Genomic DNA, 20,572 nt, shown 5'->3' on the forward strand with positions numbered 1-20,572 from the left:
ATCATGGCGATTCCGTACTCACACCAAATTGACGAAGGTTGCGAAATCAGCTGAGGTTAGGCGAATTTCATTTCAACAAATTTTATTGTTTTAAAAAAAAAATTGGATTGAACAGCAGGCTTAAGCCTATTTTAAGTTCTCTCCGTATTATAATAATATTAACAAAATAAAAACATCCGGTATTAATAGCATACAATGTAGAGTAATATATAGTATTACACACACACACACACACACACACACTCGCACATGTTATACATGTATATGTACAAGGGAAAGAAATTCAAATACTCTATGTATATAAACAGTGGGTTTTCCATTACTATTATGATTAGAATTTATAGATTTGTTTGATATTGCAATGTTATCTGCCTGGATGGGAGGCAGGTGCCTAGTCAAACCAAGAGTTTCCGATAAAAATGTCCATGAGGTGCTTACACCCAGTAGTCATCCACTCATGGCTGAATACACACCTGCCCCCCAACCCAGGCAGACACTATGCACATATATGTGTTTTTAACTTTTTCTTTCCAGTTTAGAATAATTACGGTAATTATAAACTCAGAGTATTAAATGGTTTAGTATTACTCATCCAAAACAGGGTCACCTACACAGATTCTTGCACAAAACTGCACAGACATGAACAAAATTTTTTAAGATGTTCATAATATCTCATCAACTATACAAGGATAAATGACAAATAAATTTTTACTAAGATCTTAATTTGATAAAAAAAATATACATGTACTAATGAACCACTAATTCCTAAGTTACACTGGTTTAGGCTGACCTTTACCCTTAGGACCAACTAATAGACATATAATAGACTTCCAGTACTAAAGACTTGAATCAGACCCCGACTTTTGACTTAATGACTAATGTAATAGTCTATTTGTGTTTTTAATATATCTAATTACATTATCAAAGATATGAGTGTTTATATCATCACTGTAACTGTCAGAGCCATTTAGGAGTATATCAATATGAAAATATTTCTGCTTATGTAGAGAATTTATTAGAGTATCTCTATGCACAATATAGTTAGGGCATAAAAAGAAAAAATGGTATGAAGACTCAAGTCCAAATCCACAACTACAAACAGGCGATTCTATCAGGTGGTCTTTATAAAGATCATAATTTAATTGGCTTGCTACATTTCTCAATTGACACAAAAGTATGTTTTCATTTCTATTTCCTTTATATTTAAAGATTGAGGAAGTAGTATTTCTAATATCATTATCCGCCGATATCAAGTTTCGAAATTTTGTAATGGTTGGTGCATTTAATGTATCAAAATCAAGGTCATTAAACTCTCGTACCATGGAGGGAAAAAAACTATGAAAATAATTTTCAGAGTGACATAGTGGTGGGTTGAAAGCCCTGATGGTTCTTAAAGGGTAGTTCTGTTCATCAATATTATTTTTAAAAACGTTTACAATCTCAGTAAGATAGGAAGGTGTATCATTGTGTATTATTTTGTACATCAGCAGATATTTATGTTTCTTCCGTCTGGACTCCAATGTTTCCCATCCTAGCTCATTATACAATTTTTCATGTGAGGTTCCCCTACGTAGGCCAGTCATAATACGAGCAGCTTCAATTTGAATCGATTCTAATAAATTAGGCGAATGATAAACAATATAATGCAACTTCGTCCCTTCATCTGGTTTTCATACCAGTACCACACGATATTTAATAAATCTCTTTTGGGGAATGTCTCTGCAGTTCCCGATTCCTGACAGAAATATATGAACATGAAGATGAGACTGCGATGTAATATTGTCAACAGCAGAATCTTCTTATTCAAGAATTTGCGTCATTTACCAATATTTTTCTGAATGACATCCTTTAAATTTCTTTTTTTCTCACTTTTATTACAAAACTTGTGTATCCACTTAGGGCCTGTCAGTACTGAAGATCACTGTGATTTATGCGACATTGTGTCGATCTGAAGAAATTTTCACGGTGGTTTGAGTCTTTAAAATGTCACAGCAACATTTCTGGGCTGTCAATCAAGCTTGTCATATAAAACGCTTTACGGTCAGACCCCCGTGCCCCGGAGATCGATCAGGTGAAAATACAATGCTCATATTAAAGGGGCTCTTGCATCAATATACGTGTTATAGGTACTGTATTGTATGTAGGACACACCGATATTGAAGCCCTATCTTTGACGATTAAAAAAAATCATAACAAATTGTTAGGATTAAAGTGATATGCTATTTGATGCTGTATATAACAACCTTATAAATTAGATATAGAAGATATTGCAGAGTCGATGGTCAAAGTATAATGCATAACAATTTAATTTTAACTTCCCAAATTCGCAAAAATCTATAGATCTATCTATTTGTTTTTTGTATCAAGATAGAAAACCATACAAATCGTTTGTCGATTGTCTTATGTTTTTTATTTATTTATTTGTTTATTTATTTATTTATTTTCTTGGTAAGTCAACAAATCACTATTGATATAGATATTGAAGCCGTATAAAGAAAATATTTCAGAATTGATGGTCAAAATATGATGCATAACGATTTAAACTTAACTAGACAAATTCGAGAAAAAAATACGGATTAGTGTAATTAAAATATCCTATAAATAAATATATTTGTTTTTGTATCAAGAAAGAAAACCATACAAATCTTATCGTTTGTCAGCTGTTTATTTGCTTATTTATTTATTTATCTATTTTTTCAGTTAGTCAGCAAAACATTATATTGCGAACAAAATATAAATAAATAAGCATATAAATAAATGGTCTTTATTTGTACAGTTAAATTTCATGGAAGCAATATCCCTTGTTCACTCAATATTTAAACTCTCTTTTATCCAACGTGTTATGATAAATTCAAAAAGCATTCTCTTATATTAGAACCTTTTCCATCTCATCAAAATCGGGTTTAAATACACACATGTATTACTTTGTCGCATTCAATTGAAAACCAGTTCTATTAGCTGGTATCGTATGAGAAAAAGAACGTGTTTTACAAGTAACGAATTCAGTCTTCCGCAAATGTATCGCTTTCCCTGATTTATGGAAATATTAGAACGCTTAATTCTTATAAAATTTGACTTATTGTCAAAAATAGTACATTAGTGTTAAGATTAATGCATAAAATATCACGTGACCACCGTACAGGATACCAAGTCGTCCGTGAAGACACCTCTGAAATCTAAACGGTTTCGGTTGTGGACTCGTCGGTGTCAAGGCGATAAGTCGCGCACAGCTCCGATCGGTCCCATGGGGCACTGACACAAACATCCTCGTCTTCTTGATGAACCAAATCCAGTAATCTGATTGGTTTCGTAGATAATGACTACAACAATCTCACCAATCAGAAACGCTCGGAAGGGATGTCAGATAAAAACTAATACCGTCATGTGGGTAGACATCTAAGTTTTTTTTGTTTGGGCCAGAGGAGACTCGGGCTAACCTTCCCCTTCCCCAAACACACGCTCGGGTTACCTACCATTTCGGGGTTATGTCATTGAGACCCCCAGAATTCTTTACAAAAACACACGGGTTACCTACCATTTCGGGGTAATCTCATTGAGACCCCCAGGATTCTTTACAAAAACACACGGATTACCTACCATTTCGGGCTAATGTCATTGAGACCTCCAGGATTCTATACAAACACACGCTCGGGTTACCTACCATTTCGGGGTTATGTCATTGAGACCTCAAGGATCCTATACAAACACATAATACATAACCGTAACACCTACTGAAAAATGTCAACAGTCAGTTTACGATCGCCATCTTAGGTCAATATTAGTTAACAAAACAAATATTGTCTCGTAGATATTGAAAGATTTATACCTAGTGTGGACAGATAAGGAATACCAATACGGTTAGCGAGTCGGAAAGGTAGACGACCATGACATTCCATACAGATCTAGGATTGATTCCCTCACTTGTCAACCAACTTACCATACACATTATGCACGTGACTTCTCTCGTGAAGCTGACTTACACTTATACACATGTTACAAAATATACGTGTATGTTACAAAATATACGTGTATGTTACAAAATATACGTGAATATGACAAACTTTACGTGTATGTTACAAAATATACGTGTACATTACAAAATATACGTGTATGTTACAAAGTATACGTGTATGTTACAAAGTATACGTGTATGTTACAAAATATACACGTATGTTGCACAATATACGTGTATGTTTCAAAATACACGTGTATGTTTCAAAATATACGTGTATGTTTCAAAATATACGTGTATGTTACAAAGTATACGTGTATGTTACAAAAAATATGTGTATGTTACAAAGTATACGTGTATTTTACAAAATATACATGTATGTTACAAAATATACTTGTACATGTATGTTACAAAATATACGTGTATGTTACAAAATATACGTGTATGTTACAAAGTATACGTGTATGTTGCAAAATGTACGTGTATGTTACAAAATATACGTGTATGTTACAAAAAATATGTGTATGTTACAAAGTATACGTGTATTTTACAAAATATACGTGTATGTTACAAAATGTACGTGTATTTTACAAAATATACATGTATCTTACAAAATATACTTGTACATGTATGTTACAAAATATAAGTGTATGTTACAAAGTATACATGTATGTTACAAAGTATACACGTATGTTACACAATATACACGTATGTTACACAATATACGTGTATGTTACAAAATATACGTGTATGTTACAAAATTTACGTAAATATCACAAAATATACGTGTATGTTGCAAAATATACGTGTATGTTACAAAATATACATGTATGTTACAAAATATACGTAAATATCACAAAATATACGTGTAAGTTACAAAATATACTTGTATTTTACAAAATTTACGTAAATGTCACAAAATATACGTGTATGTTACAAAATATACGTAAATATCACAAAATATACGTGTAAGTTACAAAATATACTTGTATTTTACAAAATTTACGTAAATGTCACAAAATATACGTGTATGTTACAAAATATACGTGTATGTTACAAAATATACGTGTATGTTACAAAGTATATATATACGTTTATGTTACAAAATATACGTGTATTTTACAAAATATACATGTATGTTACAAAATATACGTGTTCCACTCTGTTATATCACTTAAGGGTACATGCTACATTACACATGAGTCATGTCCTTGTGATTTTGTTGGAACAATTTCCCTGGGACAAATGTTCATTGTGCATGTCATTTGTTGGAATTATCTTCCTTAAGGACACACGTTCCCTACACAATGTGCATGTCATTTGCTGGAGTTATCTCCCTTATGGATGTGATATGACGCTTCTTATTAGTCATTTATATTAAAGTGATCTTGTTAAGGAGTTATGCTATGTTTCACATTACCCCTGTTGTTGTATTTGAATTACCTCCCTTTACGATGCGATTTCTTAATGAGGTCTTTCTTTTAAGTATTTATCTGAGAGAACAAGGACAATTAGTTTCAAGGGAAAAAATACTCGGAATGTATGGTCGTATTTTGAAATTTAAAAAATCCATGTATATCATGAACACTTTTAAATCAAATTTCTGAAACGTGAAATCCGAGCAATGGACATTGGTGTATAGATAAGTTATAGGTACATATGTAAATCAGATATGTTTAGTCATTATTAACGATATCAGATTCTCTATCGAAATTCATTGTCATATTTAAAAAAGAAATACGGTTAAAAAAAAAATCATTTAGATGAATCATTGCAATTTTCACCTGTCAAAAAGATGAAAAATATCCCAAACATTTACAAAGTTATGACAAACATTTTATAATGCCGGGCGTTTCTTTCTTTTGATGCCGATCAAAAAGAAATGAATGACCAAATTGAGTAAAGTGTGACGAAATAAAATGGAATGTCTTTTCTATAAAGGGAAATGATATAATTGTTTACTGGAGTGTAAAATGATGCTTTGATACAGTAAATGTACTTTGTATCATTAGGATCAGACGAAATCACAAGCACACATTAACACACACATATATATATATATGAGCATAGTGAAACTCGTCTTATCCAACTCCTGAGTATTCCAACACCTGTACACTGCGACCTGATGTACCTGTGTATTACGACACACTGATTCATCCCAGATAAACATGTATGTTGTAAGCTGTCGGTGTAGACAGGTCAATCTTACGTAAACTTATACCGTAAAGGTTCTGGATTAGGCAGGTTGATGTAAACTATATATGTGTAGTTTTTGTTTTACGCGTGGAAGAATGGCGTTTTGTACAATTCAGTTCAAATTCTGTATTTTAATGGCTTTTACGCACATAAAAACTATATCTTTTGTAGGTTCAAAACATAATAAGATTATGGATTTTATTGCAGTCAGTATAATCTAGACCCAACAAAATGTATGACTCATAAATATTGTCTGTTTGATCCGTTTTGATAATATGATCATTCATCGAGGACGCACGTGCATCAGCGGATGCAAATTATAGGTGTGATTATAAAGAGGAATATATATATTTATACGTAGACTATTAAAACTTAGTTCCATATATATATTTCTTTCTTTCTTTAACATAAAGTGAAGGAGAGGACAACATAAGATAAATTCCTGTATCAAAGATAGTCTCACATTAGTCGCCTCTTATAATTATGACTGAAGGCCTATATAGGCCTAACACACCTATAATTCAATTTTTGAGTTTTATTTTTCAATCAGTACCCTTGCCTCCCCCAGAAGTTTCGTTATTATCACAAATCTTTATTCATCACTGGTTAAAATCTAATAATTGTTTCTTTTTGGTATAAAACCGCTAATTGACAGCTATGTTGTATTTTTCAGATCTGCGATGGCCCCCATTACGTGACGATTGAAGTGTGATCCGGACGCCGTAATACCAAACAGAGTCTGATGATGGAGACTCTAAAGGAAATACAAGATCAATTCCTAAAATGTCCCTGTCTGTTTACAGAACTACACATCTCCGAAACTTCTTCCGTGCCTCCATACATTTTGTCGTCAATGCCTCGTAGAAGTGCTGAAGAAATCCATTGCGGATGACAATGGTAGTTCAACAGAGAGCGATTCCGAAACTGAAAAACCTGCCCCACACGGAAAACATTTCAATTGCCCGGTTTGTCGGGCTGATATAGAGTTGAATGTTCCTAACGGAAATTCTAACTTCGCACAATGGACCGATATGTTTCCGGATAATCACTTCGTAAGTAGTTTGATGGAAAAAATCGACATGCAAGCGACAGATAAATATTGTGAGAGTTGTTGTCGAGACGGAAACAGAATTGGCGCCAAAGCCGAAAATTGGTGCCAGACGTGTAAAGTGGTTTTCTGTGATTCTTGTATAAAAGCACACAACGTCATCAAAGCTTGCCGAGAGCATATTGTGGTTTCTCTCAGAGACATGCGTAATGATCCACTTGAGTCCATCCGGTCAAATAAGAAGGAAATTCCATGTTTTCATCACAGAGACAAGGTTATTGAATACTACTGTGTCGATTGTCACGTGACTATCTGTTCGTCGTGCGTTGCTGTGCAACACAGACGATGTGAAATGGTAGAAACCTTGGTTGATGCAGCGCAAAAGTTAAAACCGGAAACGGAATATGTACAAAAAAATCTCCAGATGCAGAACGAGGTTTTACGAGAATGGCGGGAAGAGCACGAGAAGGAACTCGGCGAACTCTCAACCAACAAAGAAATGATCATGAAAGAAATGTCGACGATAAGGAAAAGGGTTAATGAAGCATTAGAGAATTTAGAAAACAAACTCATTGTTGACCTTGATCAGAAGAATATGCAGACAGCAACTGTTGTGAAGGGCAGAATGAACGAGATCGATGAAATGAAGAAAAATGTCAACAACACAGGAACTTTTCTCAAAAACCTAATCCAATTTGGCAGTGATTCGGAGCTTCTCACTGTTTTTGATGCGATAAAGCTTCAAGTAGACGACATGCGTGCCAACATTCAGAAATCCCGTTTGAGCAAATTGAGCACTCGGCATAGACTTATCCCGGACTCAAGCGTACAGAGATTGCTTGAGCTACACTCCATTGGGAAGATCGTGGATTTAGTGGATTTGAAAAAGGAAACTTTTCTCAACATGAACGGGTTGTCAGAGAAAGAAGGACAACCTCCTCAGAGACGGTCGTCAATCAAGCGTACAGGAACGTTTCGTGTTGAACGGTCTCCAACTCAATCACCGGCTTCCACGATGATGAGCTCATCAACATCCTCAGTCTCGTCGACATCAAGTGAATCCATAGGATCACAGGAAATATTGACACCGCCAGTACGCGCGCGTCGAGGATCGTCATCAAGGCCGTCATCAGCACGCGACACACCAATACCAAGGGCGTCCTCAAGGACCGACTTCAGCGCGTGATTCTCCAAGGGTAGCGGTATCTAGGACGACTCCTGTCAAGTCAAACACGCTTCCACGTGCTCCGCGAACTCCAAGGACTGAGCGGTCTCAAAAGATGGCGGATGTTAACAGAGTTAATTCTCTTCCCCGGAACAGAAGCAGCACCTCAAACGTCTCCAATAGAAAGAACCCCGAAACCGAAAACTCCGAAAATGCAAATACTCCTCCTCAAACGAAATCTCGCACGGTTCCAATGCTTTTCTCGTTCAACGGGAAGACAGATGGCGACGCTAAGAAATGTTGGCCTCTTGACGTCACAATGCTCGAGGACGGTACTCCCGTTATTACCGACTTCCACAACAAGAAGGTCAAAGCCTTTGACGCAACCGGAAACGTGATGGGAGAGGTGGCGGTCCCGAGCTGGCCACACGGAATTGTGGACGTCGCTAGCGCTGAAGTGGTTGTGACACTTCCGGAACTAGCCACAATCATGTTTGTATCGGTACAGGACAACAACATGCGGATCCGCAAACGCGTCAGAACGGTAAAACAGTACCGCGGGATAAGCTGTGACGTCACAACATCGCCGAACGACCCTGTTCTGGTTGTCTCGTGTTGCGCCTCTGGCATTCAATGTGTTGACGTTCTCGCTCTAGACGGGACTGTTTTACAGACGTATCGAGAGGACAGACGACAACCGGGAAAGCTTCTCTTCACATGGCCGTATTACGTCACAACTAACGCGGCAGGCGAGATTCTCGTCTCAGATTGCCAGTCTCGGAATGGGATCATCTGTATCTGCCGTGACGGTGGAGTAAAGTTCGAACAAGTCCTCCCCGATAACATCGTTTGTGACCCACGTGGAATATGCACTGACCGGCAAGGAAACCTGTTCCTGGCAGACAAGACCGGTAACTCTGTCCACGCTCTCGGCCCGGACGGAGAATACAAGAGTAGAGTTCTCTGTTCCGCGGACGGACTGATCCATCCGATTGCGGTCTGTCTCAGTCCATTTGGACATCTCATTATTACGCAAGAGAACGGTGACGTCAAGGTTTTCAAATACAGTTGATTTCGAATTACGTCATAGATGACGCAATAGGGAAACTGGAACTTTGACTTATTCCAAGAAAATAATCTTTCGACGCCTTAACTTAAGAACATTCTTTGATTAAGTATGCCGCTAGGAGTTAGGAACGTTGATAAATTTAGGGCAAAATGTTACAGTACAACTAAATAATCCCATGTGATACATATTATTCCAACGAAATATATAAAAATTACCCAAAAAGGAAATATCTCAGAGTGCACAAATATGATTTGAATTTTTTTTGACAACTGTAAATGATGACAAGCCAATATGTCAGAATATGCTGTTGATAAGAATCCGGGATTACAGCGGAATGTCCAATATAAATACACAAGTAAGGTTCCGACAGAGCCTCCTGTTATCCAATATCAAAAGTGTGACGTCATCATTTTCAAAACATTTTGCCATATTTATTTGACTTGACAAATTCCAATCGATACAAATTATTTCGGTTTTCGGGTACTTATCTTAGCTAGCCTTCGAATATGTCAACACTCGTATATCCATCGTGAAGCGACACGTCATGGTGAGATTTTTTATGAAAAGTATACAGGATGTTGACATCGACATCCCGTCTTTGATTTGATTTCTTATTTAGTTGGACCTTTATTAGCTTTCGCTAATGGAGCTTTCTATTCCTCTATTGGAAACACATGGATTTGACGGGAATTCCAAAACCACGGTCTTAACATATGCATTAAATGTCCAGGAGACATTTCTATTTACGGCGATGAATTTGGATCAATGACTCGTAACATACATGTATTTCTTTTGATGAAATCTATATCAGAACGATGATTATACGCGTGATTGTGCCTAAAAGTAATAAAATTAACGTCGAAATATTCGTGAAATTGCGTATCGTATACACATACCTATGTTTTTACGGTAATTAGGGATACTTCGGGTCGAATTAAGAATTTTATGGATTTAATGCTCGAAGAACTTGGTTTATGTTGAGAGTAAAAACTGCCTTATTAATGTAAAGATTATAACTTTTACTATTAGGGAAAAATACATTTTTTCCAGTAAGTTTAATTTTGACGACCTAAACAAAACGAAGGAATGTTCCTTTGACAGTTATGTTACAAGGTACATATGTATGGACAATTCATTGGGGATTCGTGCCAAGTCCCTTGACCAGAATCTGTTGATTATATCTATTGGTAAAGAAGGAAATGTACATTTTCGCTGATATTCTTTTACAATAGAAAAGTTTAAATGTAAATATTTGAGTAAAGAATACCAGGAACGATAACTCTATGACGAGATTGACATGCGTCAAGTGTTTTGTGACGGTTTTCTTGTTTGCGTTTTGAATATCATTATTGGTGAAAACGTCATATCATTGTTACACTTACTACACTATACATATATACTGAAATATATATACAAACATACTAAAGGCAAATATAGCTTATATTCGAAGCATTGTCGTTTTAATTTGCCTTTTTTGTGTCTCAAAACTGAAGTTGTCTCATTTCAAAATCTCTCAGGCACTGCAGCATTTAATTTCGATTTTATCTAAGAATCCAATATGGTATCCTTGTCATCTCTTTAGAAACACAGATGTTCGTGTCTGTTATAAGGAACCTTTTTGATTTAACAGAAACCTCTACGGGTAGCACGCTAGGTCCACATCCTATTCAGAACACACTCAGAATACAGGAAACCTAGAATTCCGGACCACTCACAATACACCGGAAACTCGGTATTCCGGACTACATTCACTATACCGGAAACTCGGTATCCCGGACTACCCTCACTACACCGGAAACTCGGTATTCCGGACAACCCTCACTATACACCGGAAACTCGGTATTCCGGACTACCCTCTCTACACCGGAAACTCGGTATCCCGGACTCCTCTCAGTAAATCGGAAATTCGGTATAACGGACTACTCTCAGTAAATCGGAAACTCGTTTTTTCTGGATTGCTCTAAGTAAACTGGAAACATGGTATTCCGGACTACTCTCAGTACACCGGACACTCGGTATTCCGGACTACTCTCAGTACACCGGACACTCGGTATTCCGGACTACTCTCAGTACACCAGTATCTCGGTATTCCGGACTACACTCAGTACACCGGGCACTCGGTATTCCGGACTACACTCAGAACACCGGACACTAGGTATAACGGACTACTCTCAGTACACCAGTATCTCGGTATTCCGGACTACTCTCAGTACACCGGACACTCGGTATTCCGGACTACTCTCAGTACACCGGACACTCGGTATTCGGACTTCTCTCAGTACACCAGTATCTCGGTATTCACGCACACTACTGCCAGTACCCGGATACGCGGTATCCGGGACTACTCTCAGTACACCGGACACTCGGTATTCCGGGACTTCTCTCAGTACACCAGTATCTCGGTATCCGCACTACTCTCAGTACACCGGACACTCGGTATCCGGGACTACTCTACGACACCAGTATCTCGGTATTCCGGACTACTCTCAGTACACCGGACACTCGGTATTCCGGACTACTCTCAGTACACCGGACACTCGGTATTCCGGACTTCTCTCAGTACACCAGTATCTCGGTATTCCGCACTACTCTCAGTACACCGGACACTCGGTATTCCGGACTACTCTTAGTACACCAGTATCTCGGTATTCCGGACTACACTCAGTACACAGGACACTCGGTATTCCGGACTACACTCAGAACACCGGACACTCGGTATTCCGGACTACTCTCAGTACACCAGTATCTCGGTATTCCGGACTACTCTCAGTACACCGGACACTCTGTATTCCGGACTACTCTCAGTACACCAGTATCTCGGTATTCCGGACTACTCTCAGTATACCGGACGCTCGGTATTCCGGACTTCTCTCAGTACACCAGTATCTCGGTATTCCGGACTACTCTCTGTACACCGGACACTCGGTATTCCGGACTACTCTCAGTACACCGGACACTCGGTATTCCGGACTTGTCTCAGTACACAGGTTTTTGGTTCTTATCCAACCAAACTGGAAATTTAGTAATATCGACTACATGTCACGTATACACCAGTATCTCTGGACTTGTACACCGATCACGACTCGGTTTCTTTCAAAGAGTATCGACATGTTGACAAATCCGTATAATATGATTTAAAGTTTGTTATTAATTTCGTTGTATTTGTTAGAGAGAGAGAGGATCATCGTATTTCCATATCAATTCTTTATTATTTCAATTTTATTACTCAAATCAACGATATACTGTTTATATTTCCTGTGTATTATACTAGGAAACAAAACTTGTTTACATGTATATATCGATATAGGTATAAGGGAGTGTATAGTGATAACAATATCAATGTTAAAAATGTATGAAACGGGATGCTGTAGGTTTTTAGTAATATTCCAATAACAATATTTATTTATTAATTGTTTTAGAGTTTAATATAAATAAAAATGCATAATGAAATTGTTGAATCTTATGTTGTATCTTGAAGTATCTTTTGGGAGTGATAGACGGGCCACCAGACCCCTTTTTTGTTAAGAAGTTAAATTCTAAATCTCGATTATCTGCCCCTAGTTTGAAACCTAGAGTCAGACATTATGCTAGGGACCAAACTCATAAAGTTATCAATCTTATATATACTGTTAATATTCTAGAGACTGCGAGTCAGTCTAGATCACAAGGTCAGACCCTTGTTCTCTATATCTATCTTTTTAAAAATGCAAGTATATTATATCTGTCACATAAATTATTATCCCAAATGAAGTCTTTGAATCTCTCGAACCCTGTATTGTAAGTTGTGTCCGTCAGCATTCGCCGTCTGTCACATCCCAAATTAAGTTCTAGAATTTGGAAATTAACAACAGAGTTTTAACCACAGCTGAGTTGCAAGAGCGATCGAGGTTAGCGGTCTGCATGGTATACCGGTCGACACTGTGAATAAAGTTATTTAAAGATAAAAACTCGTCAGTATGTCTTAAAAGACTTTGCTTGGTCTCTGTATATTAACATGATAACATCTTCAATGATATTAGCTTAAAAAGAATGAAAGAAAAAAGAAAAATGAAGTGGACACTTTTTTAAACCTATATATAGTAATGCCGCGATACAAGGGACACAACTCGTACTATCTAAAACAACATTTCAGCATTTTATAACTGTGACGTCGAAATATGAACATGAAATAACTTTCACAAATGCAGAATGCATAAGGGTGTCATACTTGAGATAATAATTTTGTACAGCAGAGTTGATATAACCACATCATGTATTGGCAATTGTAATAAAATGGGCGCTTTTTGATCAATATATTTCTAATTCTCCGATATCGTTAAGGGTTTGTGTATTGTCATATTAGATCAGATTGCCATCTTTTTTTCTGTTATATATCATAACCTCTGTTGTTAGGGAAAGAGGAAAATGATGTTATTTAATCCTGGTACAACTCATTAGTGGAATAGGGCCGCGGTGGCCGAGTAGTTAAGGTGTCCAAAAGGCAGTTAACATTGCCAGGTACTGACCGTAGACCGGTGGTTTTTCTCCGGGTATTCCGGCTTTCCTTCACCTCCAAAACCTGGCACGTCCTTAAATGAACCTGGCTTTAAATAGGACATTTAACAAAATAAACCAAACCAAATCTTAGCGGTATAGATTTGTTTAATGATATATATATATTACTTATTGCAGTTTTTAAGAAAAACTTTTAGCACGATGTCTGGGTTTTTGTTTCCTAAATACTCAGACAACGAAGGACTGTTAAGGACAATCTTTATATATCTCATTGTTTTTTTTAAATAGATAAATAAATAAATAACTAAAGGAAAACTCTGATCAATAGGAATATTGATTTATTATTTACTTTTATCGAATATAATTTCATCAATGTTTATACTTCTTCGTTGTAGAAATGTTCTTTTCAACAATATTATATATATGATTGATGTACATTTAATAATGAAAATAGGTGATAATCTTATATTCTTACATGTCATGAACCCCGTTTACCATGTTACTTAAGCCCGAAATATTGATCTGTCACCCAAATTGTATTCATATCGACTGTATACTACCATTTTGTAACAGTGCAATGCTTATATTTACATTCATATAGATTTTTTATTTACTGTAGGTTAAGACGCGTTTAGATTTGCCGCTTACCCTATCACTGACGTCATCAAGTTCAAATACCGGAACAGCCGAAATTTCCAGAAGGAATAATATAGATCCTGATGACGTTATTAATACCAAGCACGTAAGATCGTTTTTGTACAAATTTGGCGTTTTTTTTTAATTTCATATACGTTTGTAGGTATCGTCAAATTGTTCACAATCGCATAATTTCTGATTGTTTAAAATCGAAACCGTTTTTTCTGCGCAGTGATATACAGTTAACATTTAGAAGTGATGCGGCGTTGAACGGGCATTGCCCAGGACAGATTCGATTACTCGGAAACACTTATGTTTCTATCGACTTGATTTACGTTATTTTAAGAATAATATCAGCTCTTAAATTCTAAATGAAAGTCGTCTAGACAGTAGGGGAAAACGATTCCAAGGATATTTCGTTCGAAACAGATTCCAGTCAAACCGGTCAACTCAGTGTCGCTAACTTAGCAGACGATTTTCAACTTCACAGGGGCTCGATTTTGTAAGGTAGGCCTTTGACATCAGTGAATAACCACAAAACTAAAATCCAGTAGGCTTATGCCTACACATACACAACAGGAAACCATGTCGACGTTCCCGATATTTATACAAGATTTTTTTAATAAATACTTTTCTTTTTTTTGTTGTCGTGTCTTGCATTTCTTAAAATTTGGAACGAGCCCCTGTGAGTGTGACGACATTGACAATTTGATAATATTTCGTATAGATCTAGAATAACGCTTATACTAATTTCGTGTTGACTTCATTTTTCTAATTATAAAATAATACTCTCATAACTTGTGATGTTGCTTTATTTTTTGTTGTGGCTTCTGTAAATAAATGATAGCATTCCAAAGCTCTCTAGACCGAAAGTAACTGGCGGCCATTGTTTAACCTTCAACACCTGGAGCTGTATTCCTACACTGACCGAATCACTGTAAATTGTAGTATACAGTCTCATGAATACAATTTGGTTTACTAGCGACATATAGACAAATGCAACACAGAATGTAAATATATATATATGAACATCTATATATACAAGGAAGTATTTCCGGGAAAATTGAAACTCCAACCATATTCAGACAATGACAATGGTGGTCGCACTGTGCCCTGAAAAGTTCGAGAACGAAGCAGGGACGTGGTCAATATGGACAAGTATTGCGTCCCTACCACGCTCTTAATACGTCCAACACGTTTCCCTTAATTTCTTAACACCGGCATGAGTACGCGTGCACCTCGCCCAAAACAATCTTACTTTGTTATTTATACAACCAAAACGATTTTTCTGCGCATGCGTTCGTCTACTTACTAAGACGTCTGATATTCCTTCTTATTAGCTTCGAAAGACCAGGTTGAACATCAAGTTGATACTGTAACCATGAGGTTTTAAAAATGTTTTTTGGTTTTGTCATCACCACGTCAATACCGTCCCTACTACGTCATCACAATCCTTACTATGTCATCACCACGTCAATGCCGTCATTACTATGTCATCATCATCCTTATTACGCCATGACTACGTCATCACAAAGTGAATGCCGTCCTTACTACGTCATTATCACCCTTACTACGTCGTCACTACGTCAATGCCGTCCTTACTACGTCCTTATTACGGTTTTCCTGTTTCCTGATTCGACCACGTCTTCACCACGTTTTTCACATGTTCAAAGGACGTCCACGTCCTCCAATTTCACGAAGACAATAACACGTCCTTATCGATTACTACTGCATTCTTAGTACGCTGCACAAGTTCTTGATTACATATAGGAAATAGGGCACAGTGAGTATTACAAAGGGGATAGCTGAGTGACTTTGTTCGTGTTAATGCCGGAAAATAAAAGACACGAAGAAGGAAATATAAACATTGGTTTACGTTCTATTTCGTACTCTCTCGGGGTTCTCTCTCGGGGTACTCTCTTTACAGAAGAAAACTGGTCGGACATTGTTTCGCGACAAAATATAGCGAGGTATACAATGGAGCAATATATCTTGGTATACAATGGAGCAGTAAAGCGAGGTATACAATGGAGCAATATATCTTGGTATACAATGTAGCAGTATAGCGAGGTATACAATGTAGCAGTATAGCGAGGTATACAATGTAGCAGTATAGCGGGGTATACAATGTAGCAGTATAGCGAGGTATACAATGGAGCAGTATAGCGCGGTATACAATGTAGCAGTATAGCGAGGTATACAATGTAGCAGTATAGCGAGGTATACAATGTAGCAGTATAGCGAGGTATACAATGTAGCACTGTAGCGAGGTATACAATGTAGCAGTATAGCGAGGTATACAATGAAGCAGTATAGTGAGGAATACAATGTAGCAGTATAGCGAGGTATACAATGAAGCAGTATAGTGAGGAATACAATGTAGCAGTATAGCGAGGTATACAATGAAGCAGTATAGTGAGGAATACAATGTAGCAGTATAGCGAGGTACAGTATACAATGTAGCAGTATAGCGAGGTATACAATGTAGCAGTATAGCGAGGTATACAATGGAGCAGTATAGCGAGGTATACAATGTAGCAGTATAGCGAGGTATACAATGGAGCAGTATAGCGAGGTATACATTGTAACAGTATAGCGAGGTATACAATGGAGCAGTATAGCGAGGTATACAATGTAGCAGTATAGCGAGGTATACAATGTAGCAGTATAGCGAGGTATACAATGTAGCAGTATAGCGAGGTATACAATGGAGCAGTATACCATGTAATGTATAGCGAGGTATACAATGTAGCAGTATAGCGAGGTATACAATGTAGCAGTATAGCGAGGTATACAATGGAGCAGTATACCATGTAATGTATAGCGAGGTATACAATGTAGCAGTATAGCGAAGTATACAATGTAGCAGTAGAGTGAGGTATACAATGTAGCAGTATAGCGAGGTATACAATGTAGCAGTATAGCGAGGTATACAATGTAGCAGTATACCATGTAATGTATAGCGAGGTATACAATGTAGCAGTATAGCGAGGTACAGTATACAATGTAGCAGTATAGCGAGGTATACAATGGAGCAGTATAGTGAGGTATACAATGTAGCAGTATAGCGAGGTATACAATGTAGCAGTATAGCGAGGTATACAATGTAGCAGTATAGCGAGGTATAGTATACAATGTAGCAGTATAGCGAGGTACAGTATACAATGTAGCAGTATAGCGAGGTATACAATGGAGCAGTATAGTGAGGTATGCAATGTAGCAGTATAGTGAGGTATACAATGGAGCAGTATAGCGAGGTATACAATATAGCAGTATAGTGAGGTATACAATGTAGCAGTATAGCGAGGTATACAATGGAGCAGTATAGTGAGGTATACAATGTAGAAGTATAGCGAGGTATACAATGGAGCAGTATAGTGAGGTATACAATGTAGCAGTATAGCGAAGTATACAATGTAGCAGTATATCGAGGTATACAATATAGCAGTATAGCGAGGTATACAATGTAGCAGTATAGCGAGGTATACAATGTAGCAGTATAGCGAGGTATACAATGGAGCAGTATAGCGAGGTATACAATGTAGAAGTATGGCGAGGTATACAATGTAGCAGTATAGCGAGGTACAGTATACAATGTAGTAGTATAGCGAGGTATACAATGGAGCAGTATAGTGAGGTATGCAATGTAGCAGTATAGTGAGGTATACAATGGAGCAGTATAGCGAGGTATACAATGAAGCAGTATAGTGAGGTATGCAATGTAGCAGTATAGCGAGGTATACAATGGAGCAGTATAGTGAGGTATACAATGTAGAAGTATAGCGAGGTATACAATGGAGCAGTATAGCGAGGTATACAATGAAGCAGTATAGTGAGGTATGCAATGTAGCAGTATAGCGAGGTATACAATGGAGCAGTATAGTGAGGTATACAATGTAGAAGTATAGCGAGGTATAAAATGTAGCAGTATAGCGAGGTATACAATGTAGCAGTATAGCGAGGTATAAAATGTAGCAGTATAGCGAGGTATACAATGGAGCAGTATAGCGAGGTATACAATGTAGCAGTATAGCGAGGTATACAATGTAGCAGTATAGCGAGGTATACAATGGAGCAGTATAGTGAGGTATACAATGGAGCAGTATAGCGAGGTACAGTATACCATGTAGCAGTATAGCGAGGTAAACAATGTAGCAGTATAGCGAAGTATACAATGTAGCAGTATAGCGAAGTATACAATGTAGCAGTATAGCGAGGTATACAATGTAGCAGTATAGTGAGGTATACAATGTAGCAGTATAGCGAGGTACATTATACCATGTAGCAGTATAGCGAGGTAAACAATGTAGCAGTATAGCGAGGTATACAATGGAGCAGTATAGCGAGGTATACAATGTAGCAGTATAGCGAAGTATACAATGTAGAAGTACAGCGAGGTAAACAATGTAGAAGTATAGCGAGGTATACAATGGAGCAGTATAGCGAGTTATACTATGTAGAAGTATAGCGAGGTATACAGTGTAGCAGTATAGCGAGGTATACAATATAACAGTATAGCGAGGTATACAATGTAGCAGTATAGCGCGGTATACAATGAAGCAGTATAGCGAGGTATACAATGTAGCAGTATAGCGAGGTATACAATGGAGCAGTATAGCGAGGTATACAATGGAGCAGTATAGCGAAGTATACAATGTAGAAGTATAGCGAGGTATACAAGGTAGAAGTATAGCGAGGTAAACACTGTAGCAGTAGAGTGAGGTATACAATGGAGCAGTATAGCGAGGTATACAATGGAGCAGTATAGCGAGGTATACAATGTAGAAGTATAGCGAGGTATACAATGTAGCAGTATAGTGAGGTATACATTGTAACAGTATAGCGAGGTATACAATGTAGCAGTATAGCGAGGTACAGTAAACCATGTAGCAGTAAAGCGAGCTATACAATGTAGAAGTATAGCGAGGTATACAATGTAGCAGTATAGCGAGGTATACAATGTAGCATTATAGCGAGGTATACAGTGTAGAAGTTCAGCCTTTACCCGTTTTTTTGCGCATAATCGTTCGATTATGTGTTTACCACAGTATACAAAAGTGAGAGACTTAAAGTTTTTAGTGTTCTAATTCTCTTAATTCTTCTCTATTTGTGATCATTTTGGGCCCAAGTAGTAAACTGACCATTGTCATAAACAAACCACATCCTGGCCTGACGTATACTTACTATCTTTTCAGAAAATGCATTACCAGACCATAAGTTTCTAGCCATAAACTAAAATATGTGCAGGAGAAAGATGGGACGCTGTCAATAAAGTTCAGCAATTCTCTAACTACACTTAGAGGACGATGATGAGTCTGGTATCAATACATATATGGAGTACACGGCAGGGGATTTGATAATTTAAAGTTCGGATTCATCAGAACGAAAGAATTACAATATTCCCGTAGAAACTTTTGATCAAATCTGCTTTAAGAAAATTGTGTTTTTAAACGATCGAAGACTTCCCCTGCTTGTGGCCTGCTTTTCCCGTCCTCGTGCCAACATTGCTTCATCAACTTCTGTAAAGATGGGGGAGGGACGTTACGGATGTTGAAGCCAGGTCTGTGTCCAGATTTCACTTGCTCCCAAATCGCATATCCAACGATACCGTCATTTTCGTATGCCTTGGCGCCATACCACATCTCCCATAACAGAATACCGAAGCTATAGATATCCACTTCGGTACTGTACAGTTTCATTCGGATCACTTCCGGGGCAACGTAACAAGGAGTTCCGGTAAGCGTCCCTGTGATCAAGTCCAGTTCCTTCGTCAGACCTAAATCACCAATCTTGGCACGGCCATTCTGAAGCTTTAATTATCAAAAATGAGATTTCAATATACACCTTTCAACAATAGGAAAACCAGGAAAGGCCTTTTTCTTTTTATTAAAATAGATGAATCTGAATATTAAACAATTTTATCTCCCTCATTACAAAAAAAAAAAAAAAAAAAAACATTTGAGGACGCCAAATTTAACATATCAAATAAAGAAACCAGTGTTACACATAATA

General features: G+C 37.3%; 3 protein-coding genes across 3 annotated transcripts in view; 2 read left to right on the forward strand and 1 right to left on the reverse strand.

Annotated features, from left to right (window-relative positions):
- The window catches only part of LOC117341437 (tripartite motif-containing protein 2-like), a 126,518-nt gene that overhangs the window by 78,195 nt on the left and 27,751 nt on the right, over positions 1-20,572 (reverse strand). The gene's annotated exons all lie outside the window — the stretch shown is intronic.
- LOC117341439 (tripartite motif-containing protein 45-like) lies at positions 6,943-10,879 on the forward strand (the record flags this gene model as incomplete). The annotated part of the gene is made up of 1 exon (XM_033903288.1): positions 6,943-10,879. A coding segment is annotated over one exon (1,440 nt), but the record flags the coding sequence as incomplete, so codon positions are not given.
- LOC117340699 lies at positions 8,477-9,433 on the forward strand. The gene has a single exon (XM_033902463.1). The coding sequence runs from the start codon at positions 8,477-8,479 to the stop codon at positions 9,431-9,433; it is 957 nt and encodes a 318-aa protein (XP_033758354.1).

Source organism: Pecten maximus, chromosome 13 (genome assembly GCF_902652985.1).
Source record: "Pecten maximus chromosome 13, xPecMax1.1, whole genome shotgun sequence".
NCBI lineage: Eukaryota > Metazoa > Mollusca > Bivalvia > Pectinida > Pectinidae > Pecten > Pecten maximus.